The sequence below is a fragment of the Strix uralensis genome, chromosome 15 (genome assembly GCF_047716275.1).
Source record: "Strix uralensis isolate ZFMK-TIS-50842 chromosome 15, bStrUra1, whole genome shotgun sequence".
Taxonomy (NCBI): Eukaryota; Metazoa; Chordata; class Aves; order Strigiformes; family Strigidae; genus Strix; species Strix uralensis.
Window position 1 is genome coordinate 16,825,121 of NC_133986.1, and position 24,910 is coordinate 16,850,030.

The window sequence follows — 24,910 nt, forward strand, 5'->3', positions numbered from 1 at the left end:
TGAGCAAACAAGGTGTAGTTTTTCCTAACAACACCTTTGCAAGCTTTTTTACAAAAGGTTAGTTAAGATGCTACTGGGGCAAGGAGAAACCATGCTCTGATTTGGTTTCACCAGTGAATATGTCACAGATCTGACATTTCAAACAAAACAGTTGTCTGACTGGGAACCAAAGTCCCGAAAGAGCTCTTTGCTCCAACTATTCTGGAGTTAGTGGGTACAGAAGTGCCAACTACAACTTTTTTTTTTTTCTTATCTGCTCAACATTGGCCAAATCACCTCAAGTTAAATCTGCAGGAAGCAACAGAGCTCTGGTCCTGCACCAGTTGGCAAAAATTCCCCATGGTACTACAGCAAAGAGGATTTAGTCAGCAACCACCATCAACTAGGGGTGGCAAAAGCCAAGCAGAAAGCTTGACAAACTGACCTACATACTGCCTCGAAACTGCAGCTTAGAGAGGACAAGGAAATACTGCATTTCCATTAGCACAACCTGAGTCTTAGAAATACTCCTCTGCTCGGGCTCACGCACCAATCCTGCTCTGCTGGCAAGCTGGTCGAATGACTACACAGGTAAAGCGGGAGGGTCACACATCCACAGCCCTGCTCACAGCTGTCGGTGCGAAGGTGACAGCCAGGCGGGCGGGCAGTGCCGCTGCTCCCAAGCGAGAGGAGCAGGGCAGGCCTGGGGATGGCACCCAGGTGCAGCCGACAGGTCCCCAGACAGGTCAGTAGTGGCGAGCAGGCCTGAGGTCAAGCTGGGGAATCAAGCCAGCAAGCTGAGCTCAGCGAGAGACGTGACCAGGCACAGCATACCTGCTGTGTAGCTCAGACCGGGGTGAAGGGGAGGCTCACAGCTGTTTCCACAGCAGTCTGAGCCCAGGTTACGTAGCTGCACTGCACCAATCCTGGCCATCAGCCCCAAAGCCCTGGCAAGGGGTGAGAGGCTGAGAAGCTGCATGGTGCTGAGGGCTGTGGCACCAAAGCTGCCATTGCTGTGAGCTGCAAAGAGCTCAGAGTACAAGGTTGCCACAGGCAACCTCAGCCACCAGCACTGAAAACAACCACCCTTAGCATTCAGAGTAACATGGGATCTAAAGCCAAGAATTACTTCTGACCAGATCCTAGTACTTCTCCCTCCCTTAAACAGAAAGTGTAGTAGAAGAGGATTCCATTCATTGAGGAACAACCACCCTGCTCTCACTATTTCTACTACATTATCATCTCTATTAAAAAACTCAAGAATTATCCAGTTCTTTCACATCCTAGGCAAACACAAAGCAAAATAGTCAAATGCATAAATAAGCCTCCTGATAAGAGAAGTGACTGAGTGTTTGTTAACCTCAGCCTGTTGGCCTAATTAGTGTAACAGCAGCATATTTTGCATTCAAAGTGAGGTGGAACAAGTTAACAAAGGAGGAAGCTTTGTACTTGCTAATGATATGAGTAAGCACAGCTCAGAAAGCGATTCAGCAGACTTTGATCCACTCAGAAAAGAGGAGAGCTCATCAGGCACTTCTAACAGCCTTACCATGAGCGTGCGCCAGTAACCAGCTTCTACCATATTCATATTCATTTAGGAAGTTTATCTGACATTAGATTTCTTAAATGCAAGAAGCAGAAAGACTGCATTCAATGTACTTCACACACCTTAAAAATAGCAAGGCCACAGGAAATCAAGAGCTGACTCTAAGGTCCAAACAATCACAGAAGACATTGGGTCTGCCTGTTACAGCAGGTTTTTTGTATCCATTTCTCTTCCTTGCTGTAAACAATCAGCCTTTCTGAAACAGAGGACGTGGCCAGATTTTTCGTTCCTAGCCAATCTGTTATGTTCCATCCATGTTTCAAATTAAAATGAGCTTGGAGGACCATTCTCAGCCTGCAGACTACACCTCCCCATCTGCAGAAATCCTGGAGTTCACACAGCAAAACAGACTACAGGTCTGTAGTCTGCCAGTCAGAGAGGGACCTGGGGGTGTTGATTGACAGCCAGCTGAACATGAGCCAGCAGTGTGCCCAGGTGGCCAAGAAGGCCAATGGCATCCTGGCTTGCATCAGAACTAGCGTGGCCAGCAGGGACAGGGAAGGGATCTCCCTCACTACTGGTGAGGCCGCACCTCGATTACTGGGTTCAGTTTTGGGCCCCTCACTACAAAAAGGCCATTGAATGACTCGAGCGTGTCCAGAGAAGGGCAATGAAGCTGGTGCAGGGTCTGGAGCACAGGTCTGATGGGGAGCGGCTGAGGGAACTGGGGAGGTTTAGTCTGGAGAAGAGGAGGCTGAGGGGAGACCTCCTCGCCCTCTACAGCTCCCTGAAAGGAGGGTGCAGAGAGCTGGGGATGAGTCTCTTTAACCAAGTAATAAGCCATAGGACAAGAGGAAATGGCCTCAAGCTGTGCCAGGGCAGGGTCAGACTGGCTCTTAGGAAGTATTTCTGTCCAGAAGGGGCTGTTGGGCGCTGGAATGGGCTGCCCAGGGCAGGGGTGGAGTCCCCATCCCTGGAGAGGTTGAAGAGTCGGGTTGACCCAGCGCTGAGGGATCTGGTGTAGTTGGGAACTGTCAATGTTAGGTTAATGGTTGGACTGGATGATCTTCAAGGTCTTTTCCAACTGACATGATTCTGTGATTCTACTGAGGGCAGATTCCAGTCTAGGCACTAACACTGACCACTGGTGAGCATGAACAAAGTAAATTAAATCACAGTTACTTTCTGCTGTAAGGATGAAAACCAGCAAGCAATGTAAACCCATCAATTCACAGTAGGGACTTTAAACACACTGGCAATTGTAAAATGTTCAGCCTTGGAGCTGTAAAACACATCATCGTTCTCAAGACTGGCAAAAGCTGTTCATCTCACCGTGTTCTCATGACAGACGTTTTTTCCCCTCTGAGTTTCTTTTATCTTATTAGATTTTAGCTCCCATTATAGTTAGGACAATTTTGCAATGGGGCAAAATTAATTAGTTTGCATCAAAGAAAGGCTCCTTGAAACGTAACGCTAATGAGTTTCATCTGCCTGATTAGAGGGCTTTGCTTTTAGTAACACTTGCTGCAAAATTTTGTTTCAGAGAAATACAACATTATAAGAATATTCAAGGCTAAAAGCATTAGCTAAACAGTAACCAGGATAATGGATAAAAGATTGGGGTGGTAAACTGTGAGCAGACATATATATATAACTGAATATTGACAAGAATATGCAAGTCTAGACCAGAACAGGTTAATGAAGATTGAACGAAGATGTGTTTGTACAAGCAGAGCTTTGTACAATTTGCTACAGTATATTTAGTGAACTAATACTACACCTTGCATCTATTCACAATGCTTTTAGGAATTAACTGGAAAAGAGCTAGGGATGGGAAAAGAGAGTACTAATGTTTAGAAAGAAAAGATGGGAAAAAAGTTCATTCTGGATGAATCAAACTAATTTTTAATATCTGGCAAGCTACCTGGACAAAATATTTGCTTATTTTTAAATCTGTTTTTAGTCAAGAACAAATTGTGTTTAATCAGCTTTGGTTTCAACTGGTGGGAGAATTGCTCTAGAGGACAAAGGGGATTAAATAGATTTGGTATTTCTTGCTTTTATTAAGCTTTTTCATCCCCCCACACTTTCTCTTTCCTTATTAGTAGAAGCAATTAAGAAAATACAGTCTGGAATGAATTTCCTGATAGACAGATGCAAATTCACCTGAAAAATCACATAGTAAAAGTAGTTATCAGAGATCTGCTGGTAAATCAGGCATAGCACACCATAAATGATACCCGCATAGACACATGCTGTGTCATTTGCAAATAACACACATGACATAAGCACATGTAGTAGAATATAAATGAACTCTCCTGTGATTACATCTCCCTCCATAAATGTCCCTAGCACATACACAAGGCCGAAGCTGCTGTCAGGAACAGCTCCATTTGATGAGGTAGAAAGCCCACGCTGGGGCAAGGATGTGCTTTTACACAATGCTCTCCATCTGTGGCCAGACTAAGAAATCACTTTAAATTTGTGACTGTGCTCTCAAAAACACACAGGCAGACGGTTGAGCAGCACAACTGAACAGGCAGTCACTTCTGGCTGGTGGAAAACACTTAATCCAGATCTGCTGCTGAATCACATCACAAGGCACCAAGGGGTTATGCGGCTTAAGGCAGTTAAATACAAAAAGCCTTTGGATAAACTGAGAACTGAATTCAAACCTCTTTTCTCCCTTTCCTCTGTTTTGATAAGGTTTCAACTTGAACATTACCACTTTTTGTCAAAATTATCTTGACCTGCAACTGGCAACACTGAAACCTTGATGTTTTTATCCTTTTTGCCAACCTAACACAGGAATTTAAATTAAAAAAAACCCCCTCATTTCAAACACCCATGTGTCCTCTTCCTCTGATGCCATGCACATACTGCACCTGTGCATAATCTTTCTCCTGATGGCCTTCTGCAACGGTCAACAACAACAAAAAAGACTGCGCCTGTTATTCATAAGCTTTTTGTTATTTCTCAGAAGCAGCAAAAGGACCCAGAGCATGTGTGGGAAGAAGCATTGTTTAATTAAGTTTACTTCTTTCAAGTCTGAGTAAACTCAGGGATCAGCAGAACAACTAGTTAATTAAATCATGACAGCAGTTCCTTTACCCTATAAGGGCAACTACATCATGCTGTGTCACATTCAGCAGGTTCTTCCAAAAAAGTGCGCTCAACCCTTACACCATGGACCAAAAATAAGTCTCCTACACAGGGGTACTGCAGTATTAAGAGCTCTTCTAAGGCAAAAGGTGACATCTGTGGAGTAGCACTGTGATTATTTTCTACACTTCCTTCTTGAGGGTTGGCTCCAGATCTGTTGGTGAAAGTTAGTGATAACACTGCAATCTGATTCTGATCCTTAAGTTCATTGCTGAGAGCACTGGCCAAGAGGGAAGCGAGCAGGGTGGGCTCCGAGGTGCACTCACACAGATGCTGCCCCAGCACAGTGCTGGATGCTGCCCTTACCCACCTGCTCTGGCATCCACAAAGGCTGGAGAAGCAGAAAGCCTGCAAGAAGTTTGCCTCTCGAGGCTACACCTGGCTGCTCTTGCTGGCTTTGTCCCCTGTACCCATAAACACATTCATGGGGCAGGAGTTGGCCTGGGCAACTCCAACCACACTCCAGAGCAACTCCATGCCAGTATCTTCTGTATCTCTCTCCCACCTCCTTCTAGTTGTAGCCAAAACCTCTCCAAGGGGAGGAAAAGGAAAAGGACAAACGTACCCTTCATTTGGGCTTGGGACTTTCCCACATGAACAGCTCACGTTGCACAATGCCAGTACCTTTAGGTCCCTCAAAGGCTTTTGTTGGACCTATGTCATTTGCCAGCTCATACGCAATTTCCCACGTTTCTTTTTATTCCCTCATAAATGTCTTCCATCTAAAGAGCTTACAAAGCCGGAGTCCTTCCTTGCTGATCCATGTTTTCACCATTCATTTTCCCTTTTCCCATTACTCCAGCCTTTTCTATCCACTATTTCTCCTGCTTCCGTTCAGCCATCCTAGTGGCCTCATCCCAAATGACAAAATGGAGTTAGATTTGCAGATTTGTTTATTCCTACCTAACCTGAAGTGTTTCTCCTTTTATAGTCTCGTAACTCATGAGATCAAAATCTTTACTAACCAGGCTGGCATAAACTCCAAATGTCTTCCTATGCCCAGCATTCCTACCTGACTAGTGAGGAAACTCTGACGTTGAATAAAAGAGTTTGTGCACTGCAGAGAATTTTTAATGGAAAATAAAGCCTTCTGACATCATTGGCTAATTACAATTTGCTGCACTAAAATACAATACTGTGGCTATATTGCAGGGCAGGATAAAAGTGTGCACGTATTTTCCTGGGTGTTTCAATATCCTCCTATTGACAGAAGATAGGATGACTGGTCTACAACTGGAGACCAGGAAATGATTTTTGTGATTTCATTAGAGTAATTGACAAAAGCGTTTCCTTTCTATGTAAGGTTAACAGATGGCTTGTTAAAGTTACAATATCTTTAAACAGAGCTGTCACCAAAAATGGTGTGCATGACAACAAAAATAATATTGATACAAGCTCATTGCAAAATTAAAATGGAGTTTGCATAACCTAAAGCACAGAATAAATAACTGTCACCATTGCAACACAGAATATCATGGTGAATTTGCTTTTCTAAGGTTTCCTTGGAAATTGGATGAAGGGACATAAATTGGGGAAGTGTCAACAACATGGGACTTCAGTTATTATAGGCACAAACATGCAGTCGCTCACCATGCCTACTCCACATGTTTGAAGAAACTACCATGGACGTATGAGTGTGTTACATCAAGGCTTGGATTTTAATCCCAGTAGTAACAGAATACATTAATCACACAGAACTTTTAATTTTGAGTAAATATGTTTTCATATAAAAATGCTGAAGTCAAATTCAAGGTTGTAGACTCGTACTCATGCTGACTGCTATCACAGACTGAGCAGGATTTCATTCTCCTTGAGTAAAAACAGGCAGGCATCAAGCAGGCCCCTCTCCCTCAATACCTAACCAGTTATAAAACCAGAAGTACACTGCAGTCTGCTGTGCTCATCTCAGACCAGTGTGCGACACAAGCATCAACCCTGTAGGACTCTGCTTTCACATCTCACCTCTGGCAGGTTCAAGACCTCAAACTGCCTCACCTCCACTGTGAAACGGCTCCCTGATGCTGCAGGCAGCCAGAAAAAAAGGAGGTGGGAGGTGGAGGGGGCGTGGGTGAATAATAATTAAAAAAATAAAGAATAAAAATATCAAGCAATACTAGTTTGCCCACCTGCTGTGGCTTTTAAGCCCTCACCTTCACCTTAAACTTTTCTTATTTCCACGAGAGCAGGAAAAACTACAAAGGAGATTCAGCTTTGAAAATAGAAAACAAAATCAACATTATAACTTTTTGATAAATGACCACACATTAGCTATTCCACCTGGACAGAGCAAGAATGCTAACACTGTTACTGATATTTAATACTTTTCTCTTTCAACATCACACTTACCTGGTATTTATTCCCTTTATTATAATTCTTCCAGACTTTTTTGCTGTTTTCTTTCTTTCCCCAGTATCCCTTCTTCATCTCTTTTTTTTTTTTTCTCTAGTATTACTGCCTTACTTCAGAGCATCCTACCACTGTTACCTTCTCAAGCATTCTTTTTCGCATTAGCTCTCAGACTTTTTTGAGACGTCGTTAAGACATGCAGCTAACTCCCAAAGACCTGAACTGGAAGAAAGAAAGAAAACAGAACCCCAGTGGGTTTTCCCTGTGTTTGTTCATTTTCTTCACAGTAACAACTCAGAAGCAAACCTTTTCCGTTACCAATCTTAGATGTCTGCTCCTTGCATTATAAAACCATTTGTTTGGAAAAGACAAGAGGTAAATAATTGAATCAGGGAGGCAAATAAAAGGAGGACTAGGAGCAATATTTCCCATTGCAAAACCTCTGTCGACAGCTATTGGAAATAACCGGGTTTATTTTACCAACCTTGTGATGTCAGGTTCGCTTAGCACACACCTTGTCAGCTCCGACTGAGGGGCACGCTAACTGCATGACTGACACACACGGCCGCGACTGGGGAGCAAACGCGCAGCTGCTCGCTGCTTTTGTTTGCCTTCACATGAAGGATTTTTGAGAAATTGTATAATATTACAGCAGACTGGTCCTTGCCCCAGGCATAGCAGGTTCTGTCTTTTTCATTGAATTTGGCAGAGCGCATGAATTTCATCATTGTCTAAAACAAAAAAAAAAAAAAGTAAACAGCAAGCATTAAAAAGGAAAAAATGAACAACATTTAATTTGGAGGGGAAAATAAAGATATGCTAAGGAACTGCTGTGACCAAGAGATTCTGCTCTAGAAACAAAAGCAAATTATTGAGTGAAAAAGATAACAGAGATATTGCTGCTTTTGTAACTCTCAGTAACAGCCAAAATAAGGTTTGTGGGAAAGAGCACAGACTTTCAAAACAAATAAAAACACAGTAACATGTGCATACCCTTTCATACCAGTATAAAAAACTATGAAGATGGTTGACTTACAAATAAAGATTGTAATTTTCTTTTTTTTTTTTGCATTCAGCTTAGTTACAGCAAAAGGTGATTATAAGAGGTCAATCCTAATACCACATAATCTTACAGAAAGAGGAACACCATAGCAGTTACAAGAAAATATGAACTAAAAAGGTAATGACAGAAAATTAAGAAAGCAGAGTGCCCTGAATATGAAGCGTAGAAAAGAACTTCCCAGCATATTAGGTTTCATGGTTTAGTCTACCAGAAAGGACAGGTTTGTGACATGAATATTGGGCAAGCAGCAACAATCTCCTCGCACTCTCAAGGGAGCAGGTGAAGCATTCTAGTACCATTGGTTCTTTCCCCACATATCAAATTTCTTTGGTTTTATGGTGCTTTGCCCTGCCAGGAAAAAGTTACTATGTGGGATAAAGATGCCAAACCTACATGAGAGTCAAAAGAATGTTAGAATCCTATCTTTGAATTAAATTATTATATGGATCTATTAAGTCTAATTTAAAATAAGGCCTTCCAGTCTGATTTCTACCTCCATTTTCTAGGTGTTCTCATGCCACAGCTCGCATCCAGCTCTGCCCAAGCAGGCCCACGTTCCTGTTCCTTTAGTTCAATGGTTCAGATACCTGCTTTTTGTTCAGAGCTCTTGTAAAAGGAACAAGCTTTAGAAAACTCTTTTCTCTTAGGATATTATTAATAGCAGGAATAAGTAATAAATATTGGTTTATAGGTTTAGTTAATAGAGCACAGGTGCTCTAGGAACAATACTGACAGTTCAATGCAGTATGCACAGGTGCTCTAGGAACAATACTGACAGTTTAAGCAACTTAGAAAGGCTAGGTAATATGTTAAATAGAACATTTTGAGTCTTTTCTCAGAAGTCTAAAAGTGAATTATGATGAAGATTGCTCAGAAGATAAGTAACCATGATGACCGAAGACTGCATCAGCGAATAGTGGAATTGGAACGGAACGATAAGAACTAGTCAAAACTGTGGAATACAATGGACTTTTGAAATTGATGATGAATTGAGAGCTGAAAGTTCCTGGAAAATCACCAAAGACTCTTCATATTGTACGTTATATCGTATATATAGAGGGCGCTTTTTGTTAGCTGTTGCCATTCACTGAGGTGATGGCCCAACTCCGAGTTGTTAATAAAGGCAGCCTAGAGATACCCACAGTCTGGTGAAATCCTTTAACAACTCCGCACAAAGCAGTGACGAGTACTTCTCATTTTCCCCCGAAGGAGGGTGTTATGGAGGTAGTCAGATCTTTGGTCTGGAAGAAAGCTGCTCGCATGCTTGTACAGATAGATACCCTTCCTGAATCAACTAGCCCACAGAGATCTGGTTTGCCAGTTGGTGTCAAAGCATGGCTGGGAGAGGGAACTAGAAAAAAAGTCCCCCCACAACCCTCCCCTCCCAAAAAACCCCACCACCACCACACAAACCAGACAGATGCTGTTCATGAAGCACAGGCTGAGGGAGATCCCTGCTGGCAAGATGATGAAATACATGCGCACCCTTTCCAAACACATCATCCACCTGCAGAAGAGCAGGAGGATGGGGCCCAGTTGGTTCCCCACTTACTGCCGTCGACCACCTTCTCTACCACGACAGGCGTTAGATAACATCCCGCTTAGGCAATCATTGTATCAAGGAAATGATCCATCTCACCTACTTGTTGGAATTCGTGATACCACATTTAACAATTAATCACCCAATACTGGCTATTTGTGTATTGAAAAGAAGGAACAAAATAAAACAACAGATCTTGTCTCACCTTTTTTGTACATTAAACAACTACCGCAAAATTTTAACAACTACAACAAATTTCAAGAGACAAACCAGAAGTAATTCTTAGCTATGGTGGACTACCATAAAGATACTTATGATACACCTGGGGGCAAACTAAGCTCAGAAAGACGTTAACAACTGAATGAGAGACACATTAACTGCCAGACCATAAAAATGACTGAGTAAAGAAAGCAAGAGAGAGTTAAGATGAACATCCAATGAAGGACAACATATTTTACAGGACATCGACATCACGAAGAGGTTCAATTTTCCTCTTACAAATGACATACTTGAGAGTAACAGACATTTCCCGTGGCTCAGAAAACAAATTTAATTGACACTTAGAATGAAAGAAAGTATACAGGCTTTTTTTAAAAAGAAACTTTATTACAAATCTGTAGGTTTAAGAAAATATCCCAAAACTGTCAAAGTAGTATGAAAAATGCTGTCATCCTATTCACAGTTACCAGTTTTCTCCAATAAACATAGCATACAAAAATTGATAGAAACCATGGCAATTCTTTCTTGGTGACACAAGACAGATATTTGTAATTTTAAGTCCCCTGTCGACCACCAAGATGCTGCTGGCAGCCCAAGGGAATGATTAAATTACGCTATTTTTGAAAACTGGAAGTTTGGATGAAAAGGCTATATACATATACACATACTGTATTTTACCACATGTACAGGTAACTCAGGGCAGACAAAACATGGCCCAGCACAATACTTAAAAGTCTATAAAAACCTGGAGAGCCAGGGAATGTGTGTATATGGTATTAAGTTACTCTCTATGCTCTGGTTCACATTTTCTTTTACATCTCAAACCTAATAAAGACCAATTGTTTTCCACCCTTATTTACAGAAACAGTGAAGCTGATGTGTTGCTATACTGTCTTTTCAGACAGAGAAAATGTTAGCTGCACAGCATGCAGTCTAAAAACATAATGCAGTTAAAACATAATATAATTAAAAGTGAGATTTTTAGAAGACTCTGGACTGAATTTACTGCAAGTGACCTAACACCTTAAGCCACCCTGTAACTTGGCATTTCTAATGTCATTCACAGATAATTCGTAAGACAATGAATGAGGAAAGAACTGTCTGATACATGTTACATTCCTAAACTGAAGTGCAGACTGCTTTAAAAAAGCAGAAAGTTGGAAGCATGCCACGGATTAAATCCAAACCTGCCCAACAACTCTAGCTCCGGGTAAGTGGTGCAATGGTCGGCAGCTGCAGCACAGACCACTGGTAACCATATTCTCAAATCCTTTCAACTGCACAGGACCCAGATGCCGTAACTCAGAGCTGCAGTGCAGAAGAGGCTTCAACGTTAAGAAGTGTGAGGATTTTCAAGGAGCAGGATGAAACATCTCTGCTATACAATACCTGCTCCAGGACTGATATGATCTAAAAGAGAAAAAAAACAAACCCCAAAACCCTCTGTATAATTTAACTCTGTTTTTATCAGGTGCTTGAAGGTCCTTAGGCAGAGGACATCTGTGATTTCCTACTAATCAATCCTCCTTTTGCCAACAGCAACTTGGAAGAAACCGGCATCATATTAAAAAACTACTCAGTGCATTTCACTCATTTTTCTGTTTCAACTTAAGTCGAAAAGCATGAAATCAAGAGTTACTCAAAAAAAACTACACTGCAGAAAAGCAATTAGAAATCAACAGGCTCTCATCACCAGAGCAAACAGGATGGAAGATGCAGAACAGAATTTACAGTCATTTTCTTCCCCAGGCAGACCAGATTAACCCCAGGTTAATCAGGGCTAGAAGGAACATTGCTTAAAAGCCACCCTCTGGTAAGGAGATTGCCTCACTCTCCTGTATTTACTGAAAACTTGATTTCTGAAACACTGTAATGAAACAGTCAAAAATCTTCATTCCAAAGAAGGAAAACATCTCATGTACATTCTTAGGCATGAACCTTCAGGCTTGGGAAACGTTTCTCTAGATTGTCAGCAAGTGTCTGATCAGCCTCACGCAGAACTTCAAGGAAACTCTCCACCTGGAAATAAATTGCAAACACACACAGAAAAAAAAAATTGCATGAAACACAGAATTCTTAATACTTGGTATAGGGGGTCTTTCTACTTCTGTACCTTCCCACCAAAAGCAGCTAGCAGCAGCCACTGCAGAGAATAATGGAAAATGCTTCACAGTAGATCCCTTCCTCCTGAAACCTCGCAATTTCAGTTGGTCTAAATTTTGAAACATTATTGCCTTCATCAAACTCCTATTTTATTGTTTAGAAGTACACAAAGAAAAGCTTCCTATGAAAAATATTTAATTATTCTATAAAAGTGTACAGGACAAATTTTCAGCTAGCATAAATTTGCAGACATCCATTCATTTCAGCACAATTCGACCCTTGTATCAGCTGATGATCTAGGCAAAGCTCTGGCTGAAGGAAGCCAGAGGAGACAGAAAGGGTAAGACTGTCTATAATGGCATATTACCTGTGTCCAGGCAATTCTGTCCTACATACAATTCTGAAAGGTCCTGCCACCTAAGTAGTATTTTTTCAGCTACATTAAAGACCTTGTCATATACTCACTGATGTGAAATACAGAGGTAAGAGGTTCTGAAATGCACAGGAACACGTCTGTTCATTTAAATGTCCCTGGTGTAGTCCTTCTAATGTATTTTCCTGGGAAAAAAAAAAAAAAAAGAGAAATACAACTAGTATGTCATGAACAGTTGTCGAAAAAACAAACTCAAAATTGTGCACAGTGTCTATAGTATGTGCTTTGGTCTCAAAAATGGGTAAAACAACCAGAACTTAACAGTTCTCAGAGACTGCCATATGTAGCTAATACAAAAAGGTGTGAAAGCTCACATATTACAAGTCTCTTAATCTGAATGCTCCCATAATAAAGTCCAGCTGAGAAGGTGAGTTTATATATTGATATTATTTCCTTTTCTTAAATAAATTGGCTTTCATTCAAAAGAGGTGATGTACACCTACAGAATTTACCACACAGAACCTTGGCCCTGAAGGCACACACCTCAGGAAACTCATGTCCCTGCCATCTAACACACCTGTTGCTACTCACCTGCTGATTGACTCTCTAACAAATTGCCAGTATGCAACTTCACTCACACAGAAAAATACCCACATTCATAGTAACACCTTTTTTCTTACCTAGCCTGCAGAAATCCCGCTTCAAATTTTGTTCTTACCTTGGTCAGTTCTTGAAGCATATTGGAAAGTAATTCACAGCAAATATCCTTCAAAATTTTTAAATGGAAGTCTTCCTTGTTTATATCAGCCCTTCCAGTCTCTTCCTGTTCAGACTCCTTTGAGTTATCAACAGATCTCTTCCCACAGCCCTCCATGTATTGTAAGATACGAATCAAGCTCCCAATCAGAGGCATATCTAATACGAAATAAAAAGAAAATGGAAATTTAACAATGAAAATTTTTCCCCATGCTTTCAAGGCATTCAAATTTTGAAACACACCACAAGATTTTACATAAAAGCTATAGGAATGTATATTCCAACAGTGTTGTGTTTTGTCACTCAAAGACTGTTTTAAAGAAGCAAGTGGAAATATAGTAAAAAACCAAAACCATTTTTTCCGCAAGTTAACCTGTATGTATAAGAAGTACGTGCCAGTGGTGAGGCATATGAGAAGGAAAATGTCTCTAGTAGTAACTCAGAGAGGGTAGTATGTTACATGTGCATGCAGATAATCCTATCTGATAAACCAAACTGACACAACGTCTTTCTACTGCAGATGACGCTGACTCACATTCCCAAGATAGGCTTTTAATTCTAAACACTTCTCAATGGATTGGAAAGTAACAAGTGATAAAGTGTGGGAAAGAAGCATTTAAGTAAGTACAGAATCTCTCTCTACTAAAAAAATATTATTATCAAGACCTCATATTTTAGCAAAGATGAATTCTGCAGTTTTCATTAATTTACCCAACAGAGAATATCGAACAGAATCTGTAGATTCTATTACTGTAACTCTTCAGAGATATCCAGTAACTGAAGTTTGAGCTAGCTATGATTTTTAGAGTCACCAGTAAAGAGTCTTACTACATTCAAACATGTAACTGAATTCTGTGTTCTGAACTGATCTCTAGTAAACAGTATTAACTACCTTTCACCTCACATAAAGACAATTATGAAAAGAACTTAGGAAAAAAAAAAAAAAAACCAGAAAAAAGCATGACTTGCTTTTCCTCATCTTGGTGTATTCTTGTTCTGTCTGTGAAGCAAACATAGCCGACAGCACAGACAAAATAGAGGCCAATACAGTCTTCTGCTCCTGCACAATGATGGGTGGATCATCTGGCTGGCAAAGTTCATGGCAAACAAGGTCATAAAGCAAACTCCAAGTCTCTTTTCCTCCATCAGGAGCCTGCACTTGAGAAAGAAAGAAAGAGAACCCACCAACCCAACAAATTTAATCTAGGTACGTGAATTATCTTTCTCCCCATTAAATATCTGATGATCTAGAAGTTATTGCCATTCTTGGTCCCATCATATGTAGCAATTCAAGTGTCTTACCAATAGCCTGAATACCTTCATCCACCGTGGTCAGGAGCTGCAAAATATGCATATAAACATCGAGTCCTTCCGGATTATCTGATCTACACAGAAAAAACAAAAAACAAAGACAGATTAAAGATTTGATATTGGAATTTATATTGTGTGTTTTGGACACACAGAGGACTACCAGCAATCACTGCCATTCTCTTTGCTAACAAACTAGGTAACTCATTTCAAATGATAAGTACAGAAAACTGTATTCCACTGATCTGTCACACTATGCAGCTCCCACTGAAATCAAGACATTCAGACACAGGTCTTAACAAGGTTATAAGGAGCATCCCCAGCCATGAAACCAAAAAGAAAGCTCACATACCGGACTTGTTTGGCTGCTTCAAGTATACAAGGCACAATCTTAAAATCTGGAAGTTCTTCAGGGGAATCATCTACAGATGGTCCCACAGACCGACAAGTGCCATTTTTAATCCAGTTTAACATTAGCTCTTCATCTAGATCAAAGAGTTTGTCCACCACTTCACCCACTTTTACCAGCAATTCAACTGCACAAGAGAGAATGTATACATTTCAACAAGACTAAAAACAAAGAGCAAAAATTAGCTCACAAAATGCTAATATATAAAAGTATTCAGAGTAAATTCTGTGCTGAAATATATTAGTTTCATTAACAACCTACTAAGGGTTGCTATGTTTAACTCCTTTTGTGGCATAGATCAGGTTAAGAGCTTGATAAATAGGGACTGTTGGAAAGTCCAATGACACCTTCTACCTTATCATGACATTTATGTAGCAGGAACTTCATTCTGCAAAGAAACTTTACATTCCTGAAAAGTTGTAACTTCTGTTTCTGAAGTAAAACTTTCCAAGATTTGTCCCTAAATATGCAGTTTTCTGCTAACATTACATCCACCAATCTACTTCAGTAGATCTGTGATTTCAACTGGACAGAGCAGGATTTCTGAGTGTTGTCATTAAAAAAGAAAAAACAACCAAATTGAAAAAGCTAAATTATTAGGGTTCCTAGACAAATGATAGCTGCTGATTAAGTTGGATGTGAAACATAAATGCTCTTCAAAATATTTCCATTATTAGGTGCTTAGCGTGGTTTTTGCTAAATTAGTGCTAAGAGAGATTTGTGTACCACTGACTGCATACCCAAAGCCTGTGCAGTATTCAGCTGCCACTCAGAGTAGCTGAATCATTCCTCCAGTTCACACTCCACAAGCATGATAATTTTAAAAATAGAAAATACATCTCTGATTTGAAAAAAAAATTAAATGAGGTCTTGTTTCAAGGATCAGAAATGACATCTGTATATCCCTGAATGAGGACTATGTCCTTTCCTTTACCGCACCAAATAGTAATTTCTTCTATTAGACTTGTTTTGATTCTCCCACAGAACTTTCTTCTTCCTCTATGGGTGCTTTTCTGGTTGGTTTTATATACCTTTATAAACCTCCACAAGCAGGACAAGTTTATTTTGGTGTTCTTCAAATTCATGAGGTTTACTTTATTTTAAAGAAATTCTGTACTCCCAATTGAAAATATTTGTCTTTGAAATGGCATACTTCAGCTCTTATTTTTTTCTGCAGACTAATTCCCACCTTGTTTTGGCAACTTACCATTTGTAGAGCTGGACATGATAAAGCAAACACAGTCATACACAGAAGGGTTTTCTCGGATTCTCTCAACCCAGACATTGGCCACCTCAGGCTGGGAGAGGCAAGTTAATAACAACCTAGACAAGAATTGCTCATTTTAGAAATCAGAAGCCATTTCATTAATTTTAGCTGTACAAGTATAAATCCAAAATAATGAGAATGATGTGATAGAAATAGAAATCTAGCTCACAGCAAATCAATTCCAGAACAATGCAGAAATTAGAAAAGGATAGGATGAGAGGATAATAAAATAGTGAGCCCCCTTGTCAATTTTCTTCCCAGGCCTCAGAACACAGGAGAACTACACTAACGATGCATTAATTTCTGAGATGTCCTACCTGCTTGTTTCCAGAAGAGTTGGGGAGTCCGAATCACATAAACGTTGCAATAACACTTGACTTTAAGGAGAAAATGCAAGACAAAAGTTAATAAAATCTATCTTTGTTTTAAAAAAAGTTATAAAAAGGTTAATTTCATAGCTGCAGCTATGTTCTGACATTAAAACCAGCTTTTCCTGACTGTGCATGCATTTCCAGTGTCTCAAGATTGCCAAACTTAGAAATCAAAAACTCAAGAACTCGACTGGTGATTAAAAACAAAACAAAGTGGTGCATACCCTTTTTTTCCTTCAGTGAACACTTCCCACACAAATATGGTCAGCCAGAAAGGTGTGAACGAGGATGAGGTGTGGCAGGCAAACTAAGTTCCTTCTATAACATGTACTTCATGGATGCGAGTCCACAAAAGCAGAACTCATGCATGTATAAAGCACATATACACTTACCCAAGATTGTCATCTTTACTAATGGACATGCATATGTCTTGGAAACAGGCCATATTTCCTAATATTCCCACACAGATTTCCTGAAAAGTCAAAACACATTATAATGAAGCGACTGCCATGTAGTTCACGACTTTATTTCCCCAGATATAAGACAACAGTAAGAAAGGTTCAGAGACATTTTCCAGTTTGATTTCCAAGTTCTTATGACCCAGCGAGCAGTCTGCTCCTGAAGGAACGCAGCCCACAGAAGGGACCCACGCTGGAGCAGTTTGTGAAGAGCTGCAGCCCGTGAGAAGGACTCACGTTGGAGAAGTTCATGGAGGACTGTCTCCTGTGGGAGGGACCCCATGCTGGAGCAGGGGAAGAGTGTGAGGAGGAAGAAGCAGCAGGCAGCATGTGATGAACTGACTGCAACCCCCATTCCCTGCCCCCCTGCGCTGCTCAGGGGGAGGAGGTAGAGAAATCAGGAGTGAAGCTGAACCCAGGAAGAAGGGAGGGGTGGAGGGAAGGTGTTTTCAGATTTGGGTTTATTTCTCATCATCCTATTCTGAGTTCATTGATAATAAGTTAAATTAATTTCCCCAAGTCGAGTCTGTTTCGCCCATGACGGTAACTGGTGAATGATCTCTCCCTGTCCTTATCTCGACCCATGAGTCTTTCATCATATTTTTTCCCCTGTCCAGCTGAGGAGGTGAAGTGATAGAGTAGCTTTGGTGGGCACCTGGTGTCCAACCAAGGTCAACCCACCACACTTCTGTAGGCCTGACTAAACAAATTCGTGACTGTTTCTGTTCAGCAATCATGAAACAAGTCATGAGAAAAAAGGCCAGTCTTTAATGTTTTTCATAAAAAGCTTTATAACTAGTTTTTATAAATTTAGTCCTTCATCAGTAACGACATATATCAGCTTCAGCATCACTGAAATATTTACTGATTAGACCATATTAAAAGCATTGTGAAAAAACATTTTAAAAGTTGATTTTGTGCTTTCTCCTTGAACAAACATATTCAAACATGCAATGGGAGGAGGAGGAGGAGGGAGATATGTGCAAAAGCATGTACAAAGCTATCCACTATTGCTATTAATATGGGACAGCTTTTTGACAGCACATACTTACAGTAAGGCGAGGGCATTTTGACTTAGCAAAAACTCCCATGAATATGTCAGGGGCGTTGAACTCCTGAAGAAATAAAGCGACATCCTGTGAAGAAAGTGAATGGCAAAGTAAATAGACTTCTATAATTTCCAAACACAAAATCAAACCTTTTCTCACAGCACAAGGACTGGATCAAAGAGATGTCAAACTCGCTACAAGAGATCAGTTACTTCCCAACAGTTAATACCAATAATTCTTGCTTTTCAATGAGAGAAGATCAGCAAGCCTCTATGGTGATTCAGGATGCCAGTGATTTGCTATACAATGAGCCAAAAAGTCACATTTAGTTTCTTTTGCTCTCTGTTTCAACAGAGGATCAGAGACACCAAGTCAGAATTCAGCAAATACCATGTTTTCAGACAGTGACATCACCCACAAAGAAACATGGGAAGGGATTACCATTAACATTTGATCAGACCATACAAAAGAGGAAATCTCTCCTTATTTTACCACATCAAAACACAAGATTAGTTCTCTATTTCGGAGTAAAGGACACATCTTCTATACTTAGTTAAAATATCTAAACAAAGAGCCAGGGAATAAAATAATAATAATTTTTAAAAAATATGTATCTCTTACTTGAGAATTCATTCCAGAATTTGAGAATGTTGAGAAAAATACCAAGAGTTGTTACATTGCCATTACAACTCTGTAGCTAAACTTCAAAAGGTTGTTTATCAGAGAAAATTACACTTACCAGCAGAATGCATTACAATTGCTAGAGAAAAAGATGCCTATTTAGAGATGGCATCAATATTACCTTGATAATCAAGCTGCTGAAGATACAGGCTATGCACCTGAGTTAATTTCAGCTACAGCTAAAGTCCTGTCTTCTAATTACTCCGAGCTTCAGTTCAACTCTTGCGCATAATACAGCAAACTACCAGGTATGAATACAGCCCCATTTATGCCAGCCGTCCCTAAGCAACAGCACCGCACGATCCATTAGACACCTGGAGGGAAGGTCAGGCAGACCACCGCAGTTCTTTTACACTCACGCACAGTTCTACTTCACCTCCTCAAACAGCAGCACGGGGCGCGGCAGCCAGGGCACAGCAGAAGGCCTGCTTTTGGAAACTCGTGCTGGGCTTAGGAGTGCACACAACTTGTTCATCTTGAAAAGCAGCTTTCGTGATGAGCCTGCTCGATGCCAATCCACCACACCTGCCCGGCCTAATGACTCTGAGCCCACCGTCAGGCAAGGAGTAATCAGTACAGTCAGACTCAGAAAGCTGCCCGAGCCCCTGTAATTCTGCACCTTCTCCCACTTCCAGACGGGTTCAGACCGAAGGCGCAGGGCAGAGGCCACCCTGGCTGTGAACTCCCCCACGTCGCTCCTACCTCGTCCATCGACATGTCCCACACTTTGCAAATGTCATTCTCCATCTCTTCGTCCAGCTCCGTCTGGATTCCCTCGGGGCTCACGGTGGGCTCCATCTTCTCGGGGCTGATGACCTGAGAGGAAACGGGGGGGGGAGGGGTGCGCACACGGGGGTACGGCGGTACGTGAGCTACGACCGAGAACCGCCAGGAAACATTAATAACGACCTATCGCTTCAGCCACAGTTTAAAGAAACCCCACACAACTAGGAAACCGGTGTGTCGCGTGTCCCCCCGCCCCGGCCCCCGTAACGGTGGCACCGCACCCGCCAGGCGCTGGCCGTTACCGGGCCCGCCGGCCTCTTCCCTCAGGCGCCCCCGCCAGCCCCGGCCCGCACCTCGATGAGGCGGGTGAGGATGCTGAACAGCCAGTGCTTGCTGTACACCGTGTTCCCCACCGCGTCACCCTCCTCCTCCGCCTCGCTGGAGGGCGGCGAGGGGTTACGGTCCATGGCGGCCCGCCACAGCCCCGCCGGCGCCAACGAGCCACCGCCGGCCAGAGCGGCGCCCGGGCGGCGCCCCACAGCGCCCCCTGCCGGGGCGGGGAGCCGGGAGGCCGCGGCCCAACGGGCCCGGCGGGCAGCACCGGGCCCGGGCCGCCGGTACCGGCCGCCGCCGCCCCCTCCGCGGAGAGGAGCTCCCAGCGCAGCCGAGCGGCCACGGGAGAACCCGCCCCTTGTCAGCGCCGCCGGCCCCCGCGGTGCCCTGACATCGCCCCGCGGGGACGCGCCCAGGGAGCGCCGGCCCGCGAGAGGGTCCCGCTCCCCTCGAAGCCAACACCGTGACTCGAGGTCCCCCCCCCCGAAGGAGAGCCAGCAGCGACGGGGAGCAGTTTTCAGGAAAATTTCTTTATTTGGCTACAGAGAAGAGGTGTAACTGGGGAGCAAAGATGGCCGCGGCGGGGGCAGCGTTAGTATTTGCTGGGAAGGCCCGCAGGTCTGTAGCGGTTGGGATCCCCGCCGTTTCTGCCCCACTCATTCGCCTCTTGGTCAGCTCGGGTGTCCTCTGCACCTCTGCCACTCACGTCACTTTGCCATTTTTCCCGGGCGTCACTAGCAGGAAGCAAAAAGGCCACCTGAACCAACCAGCATTTAACTCTACTTTGTGTTGATTGCCTCACGTCGAACTAGCTTTTCCACAGGACTTCTCAAAGTGAGATGCAAGCACATATTCAGTCCTTGTCTGAGAACCACAGTGGAATCCATAACTGTTATGGAAACTAACCAGCAAGGAAAGAGAGTTCCTTATCATCAGAAATGCAGAGGTAAGGAATCTGCCCTCTTGGGAGGACAAGAAGAAAGGCTGATGTGGGAGGAGAGGCACTATTCCTATAGAGAGGCTGTTCAGACATTAACTGCATCCCCTCCACTGTCCTTCTAGGTTAAAAGCTGAGTACAAGTCAAAAAGGACTTTGTGCTAACTGCAGTGCCTGCATCCCTAGTAACTCACTGTTAACAAGACAAATATGCTCTATTACCTGATCACTTTAGCTGCCCAAGCACCGCCAGGTCCTCTTTGAGCAGCATCATAATTCCCACGAGCATGGAAATATTTGTCAGCATCTTTATAATTTGCTTCGCGCATGTCCTGGTATGCTCTGTACATATCCCGTGCCCCTGAAGCAAGCAAGAGAAACACAGATGATGTTGACTTTAAAGAGTCATCCCAGAAATTACCATTTTACCAAAAGTACCATTTCAGCCAGGAGCTGAAAGGCCCAAGGAGCAGTAACGCAGACAGGCACTTCTCCACCTCGGCCCTTGCACAGGGCTGTGCCCAAGGGCCTGCGGGGGCTGATCAAGGCCCAGTTCCAGCAGCAGAAACCAGCGGGGTGCCTCATGTGGAGCTGCAGACCTCCCAGCTCTGAGGACCACGTCCACTGACTGCTGGCAACCTGTGCTCAGGGAGGGGGTTCCTGAGAGAAAGGCCTGTGGTGACCCCAGCTTACCTCCCAGTGCATCCAAGACAAATTTTCCACCTTGGTGTAGTGGTGACATGTCAGCACCTGCACACAGAATGGAGAGCAACACGAGGCAGACACAGAGCCTCATGGTTCCGGTTCCTGGCCCAAGCCTGACACAGAGCTGTAAGACAGAGAGACGAGCAGTTCTGGAGCACCTTTGAGGCTGCTGACACAACACCCCTCACACCCACAGCTGTGCCCGGGCAGCTGCCCAGCGCTGATGGCTAGCCCAGGAACCCGCTGCTCCCCCCACAAGGAGGGACGTCCTCTGTGCGACCACAAGCTCAGCTAACAGCACTCCGCAACAGAAGCAGGCAGACATGAGAAACTTGCATTTTAGCATTCCCTCCTGCTCCTATCATGAGCACAGAGAAGCCCCACATGCTAAAGCATTAGTCCTGTTCCCAAATACCAGCTAAAAACACTGCATATAGCTCACAAATTCAGAATATCACTCACCACTGCAGAAAGGCAAAGCCAAAGGAGACGGAGCTTGTCTTGTGTGCTCTCAGAGAGGGTATTTATAAGCAATTCAAACCCCTCAAAAGAGGAAATTGGAAAGGATACCCATGGCTGGGAATTCCCCACCACCACCCCACTTACAACACAGAAATCATTACAGTAAGCCTGTCTTTATCCTTACTGAAAGTTCATAGCTCTTGGTAACACATTTTTTTAAGAAAGTATGTGGTGCTTATTCAGCTCTCCACAGGACTATTTGCTCCTCATAACAAGCAGGCTGAGAAACTGCCTCTAAGACTGAAATGTTCTGTGTGCCTGAAGTGTTACAGTTGGCTTAAGGGTGACACTTTTGTTCTGCTCTTGTGCTGGACAGAGCTCGGAGGAGAAGGTGCCTCATCGTCTGCCCTGTACATTGAAGCACAAGGTCGGGTCTGTGTCTGGGCACAAGGAACAGTCAGCTGTGTTACCAGAACAGCTGCAGGAACTGCTAAGTGAAATTCCCACGAGTGCTGGATGATGGAATGGAAAACATGAAGCATTGCTTTTAACTCCATTGCAAAGCAAACTGCATACACCTATGTGCCTTCTGATAATGCTTTAAGATAGCACACACACACGCCACCGTAAGGAAAGCCTGAATGGTTTGTCCTGCCTTTGCTTGCTCTCACAGACACTTCTCAACGGACTTCCAGCCATCCTGCTGCAACAGCGGCTCAGTGGGGCTCAAGTGGGCTACCCTAAGGAGAGTTTTTGATGCAGCAGTAAACATTTTACCTAAGGGAAAGTTCAGATCCATACAGTCACAACTCTGCTAGATTTTAAGATCGATATATTAACTGTCAGGCCCTACTGTCACAGTTCACAGTTGGAGTACCCACTGTGCTCTCTCTGCTTAGGAGCCTGCTTGCTTCCCTTGGTTAACAGTTGACCCCACTGTTTCCCCTGCAGAAAGCTCTGGGTTTGAGTGCAGCTGCACTGTAGAATGAATGTGCAGAATGTCTCCCTGTTGTGTGGTCTCATACATGATTTACCAAGTCCAAGAGAGCTTCTTTAAATTCTCTGCAGAAAGGTATGTGTAGTTTCCCCATTCTTAACTCTATTTCTTTAAACAATAGCTGCTAGAGCTGAAGGGCAGAGGCATGAGATAAAAGAGGTGCAATAAACTGAGCTAACAAAACGCCAGCAGTTAACTTCTTGGGCATCACCAGACTTCGAACAAGAATTTAGCTTAAAGGAAGAAGATAGCTCCACAGACAGGCCTGGAGTGGCAGCACAGACATTCTGTAGTACACTGTGTCTCTGAATGGAACAATGAGACAAGAATGTAAACCCTAACCCAATGGACAAGGAAATCTTGCAAAAACCAGGTGGCCAGACACGTAATTTTTTCCCCCACTGCCCATAAATCTGATACTTAACAGTGTAACAGCTCAGTTACTCTAGAGACTGGAGTGCTGTGTTTTGCTGCAACTCTGTTCACATTCTAGTGATGACTTATGCCCTTACACTACACGTCAGCTCATGTGCCTTCTCTGCTGGCCACAAGTAGCCCTGTCTGTCACCTTTCTGATTTTGATTTAAAAAAAAAAAAAAAAAAAAGACTGGAAAATTATTCCTGTAAGCTGGGGTACAGGCTCACTAACTCATGTGCTGTTTTGCCCAGGGACCTAGGACAGAGCATTGCCTTCAAAACTGACTTAAGGAACTTTCCCCTACAATCACTCACATTTCAGACCATACAGGGTATTTCTGAGTCTTCTGATATGGGCTGATGTGTTTCACATTTTCTCCAAACCAAAATTTTCTGCAAAGAGCAGAAACAGGAGGATAATTGCAAGAAAGTAGGTGCTGGAGGGGATCTTTAGATCTCGGATTGCATCCCCTTGACTTGTCTCTTAACAAGGAGGACAGCAGCAGTGACAACAACGCTGGAGCTTGTCTGATAATGAGATAAACTGAGTTTATCTCAGCAACTGAGATAAAGCACCAGCTTTGTGCTCCAGCAAGGAACAGCCTGAGCGCTGCTTTCCTGTATCCTCTTGGCCTGCTTTCCAAGTCACAGACTACAGAAACAAGCTGCTGCCAAAACTGTCGCTTTTGCAACACAAATAGGCAAGCTGCCTCTGAGCACGTAGAAGGGTTTGAATGGAATATTCCTTTCCGGCACAGGGGCTGCGTGTGCACACTGGATAAACATAACACATACAAGGGTGCCTGGGAGACCATTTTCTGGGTTTGTACATTCTGATATAGTTAACATAAAAAGCAACCTCAAACTGGTTGCCCTTTAATTCTAAATACCTATAAATGCAAGCTACATTCTGCAAACATTCCGCAATGTAGGCATTTTGCAATCTAAAGTCTCAGATTGAGAAAGGGGATGAGGTGAATTCCCAGCTCAGGCACCGTAATACATGCAATTTTCCTTATTCTGGGAAGTAATAGCACCTTATCTAAGTTTACATGGGCAATCATTCACTTCAGTTTTGCCACACTGCTGTATGGAATATTTACTAGCATTGGCCTCATTGGTATGAGGCTTTTATGTATTTTGGGGGGGAAAAAAAAACAAAACAAAACAACAAAACCAACAAAGCTTCTATTTAAAGTGCTCCAGGCAAAGCCCCCTTTATTCATCTCTGCTTTTCAAGGGTCCCCTCCACCAACAGTCACCAAAACCAAAGATGAGCTGCAGCTCATCTGCTCCAGCGCAGGCTGGCTTGAACTATCAGCAGTGTATGCTTAGCTGGCTGACAAGAGCTGGCAGGGGCTGTAGCTTTAGGGTGAGGGCATTGCTCTGTACAACTGTAACTTTTAAACAGAAGACACTTCATTTCACAGTCCCTTCATCTTACCCACATGAGATGTAAATACACGTATCAAGAACAGGAAATAGTAATTTTCCAACTCTTCTTCAGAGAGTAATTTCTTACTCTTTATTGACAGCCAAGTTAGTTGAAATCGACACAAGCTCGCTTTAGACACCAAATTTGAACAAAATGCTTTCCGTGATGTTAGCTATATGACCGTTCTGACACAAAATCTTTAAAAAAGCTTTGAATATAGTTATGATTTGTTGTAAAAACCCAGAAAAACCCCAGCCCTCACTCAAAG

General features: G+C 42.9%; 2 protein-coding genes across 2 annotated transcripts; both read right to left on the bottom strand.

The window, feature by feature from the left end:
- Nucleotides 1–9,708: 9,708 nt before the first annotated feature.
- On the bottom strand, nucleotides 9,709–19,878 carry SAAL1 (serum amyloid A like 1). Its single transcript, XM_074884631.1, has 12 exons — nucleotides 19,710–19,878; nucleotides 19,333–19,446; nucleotides 17,953–18,036; nucleotides 16,835–16,914; nucleotides 16,389–16,448; nucleotides 16,012–16,127; nucleotides 14,748–14,931; nucleotides 14,390–14,472; nucleotides 14,057–14,245; nucleotides 13,050–13,246; nucleotides 12,424–12,516; nucleotides 9,709–11,874 (listed from the first exon to the last, which is right to left on the bottom strand). Exons 1-12 carry the CDS (start codon nucleotides 19,821–19,823, stop codon nucleotides 11,782–11,784), a joined length of 1,407 nt encoding a protein of 468 aa, XP_074740732.1. The 5' UTR covers nucleotides 19,824–19,878; the 3' UTR covers nucleotides 9,709–11,781.
- Nucleotides 19,879–20,199: 321 nt separating this feature from the next.
- LOC141950472 (serum amyloid A protein-like) lies at nucleotides 20,200–21,929 on the bottom strand. Its single transcript, XM_074885314.1, has 4 exons — nucleotides 21,794–21,929; nucleotides 21,320–21,455; nucleotides 20,849–20,987; nucleotides 20,200–20,423 (listed from the first exon to the last, which is right to left on the bottom strand). The coding sequence occupies exons 2-4, from the start codon at nucleotides 21,420–21,422 to the stop codon at nucleotides 20,282–20,284; spliced, it is 384 nt and encodes a 127-aa protein (XP_074741415.1). The 5' UTR covers nucleotides 21,423–21,455; nucleotides 21,794–21,929; the 3' UTR covers nucleotides 20,200–20,281.
- Nucleotides 21,930–24,910: the final 2,981 nt, after the last annotated feature.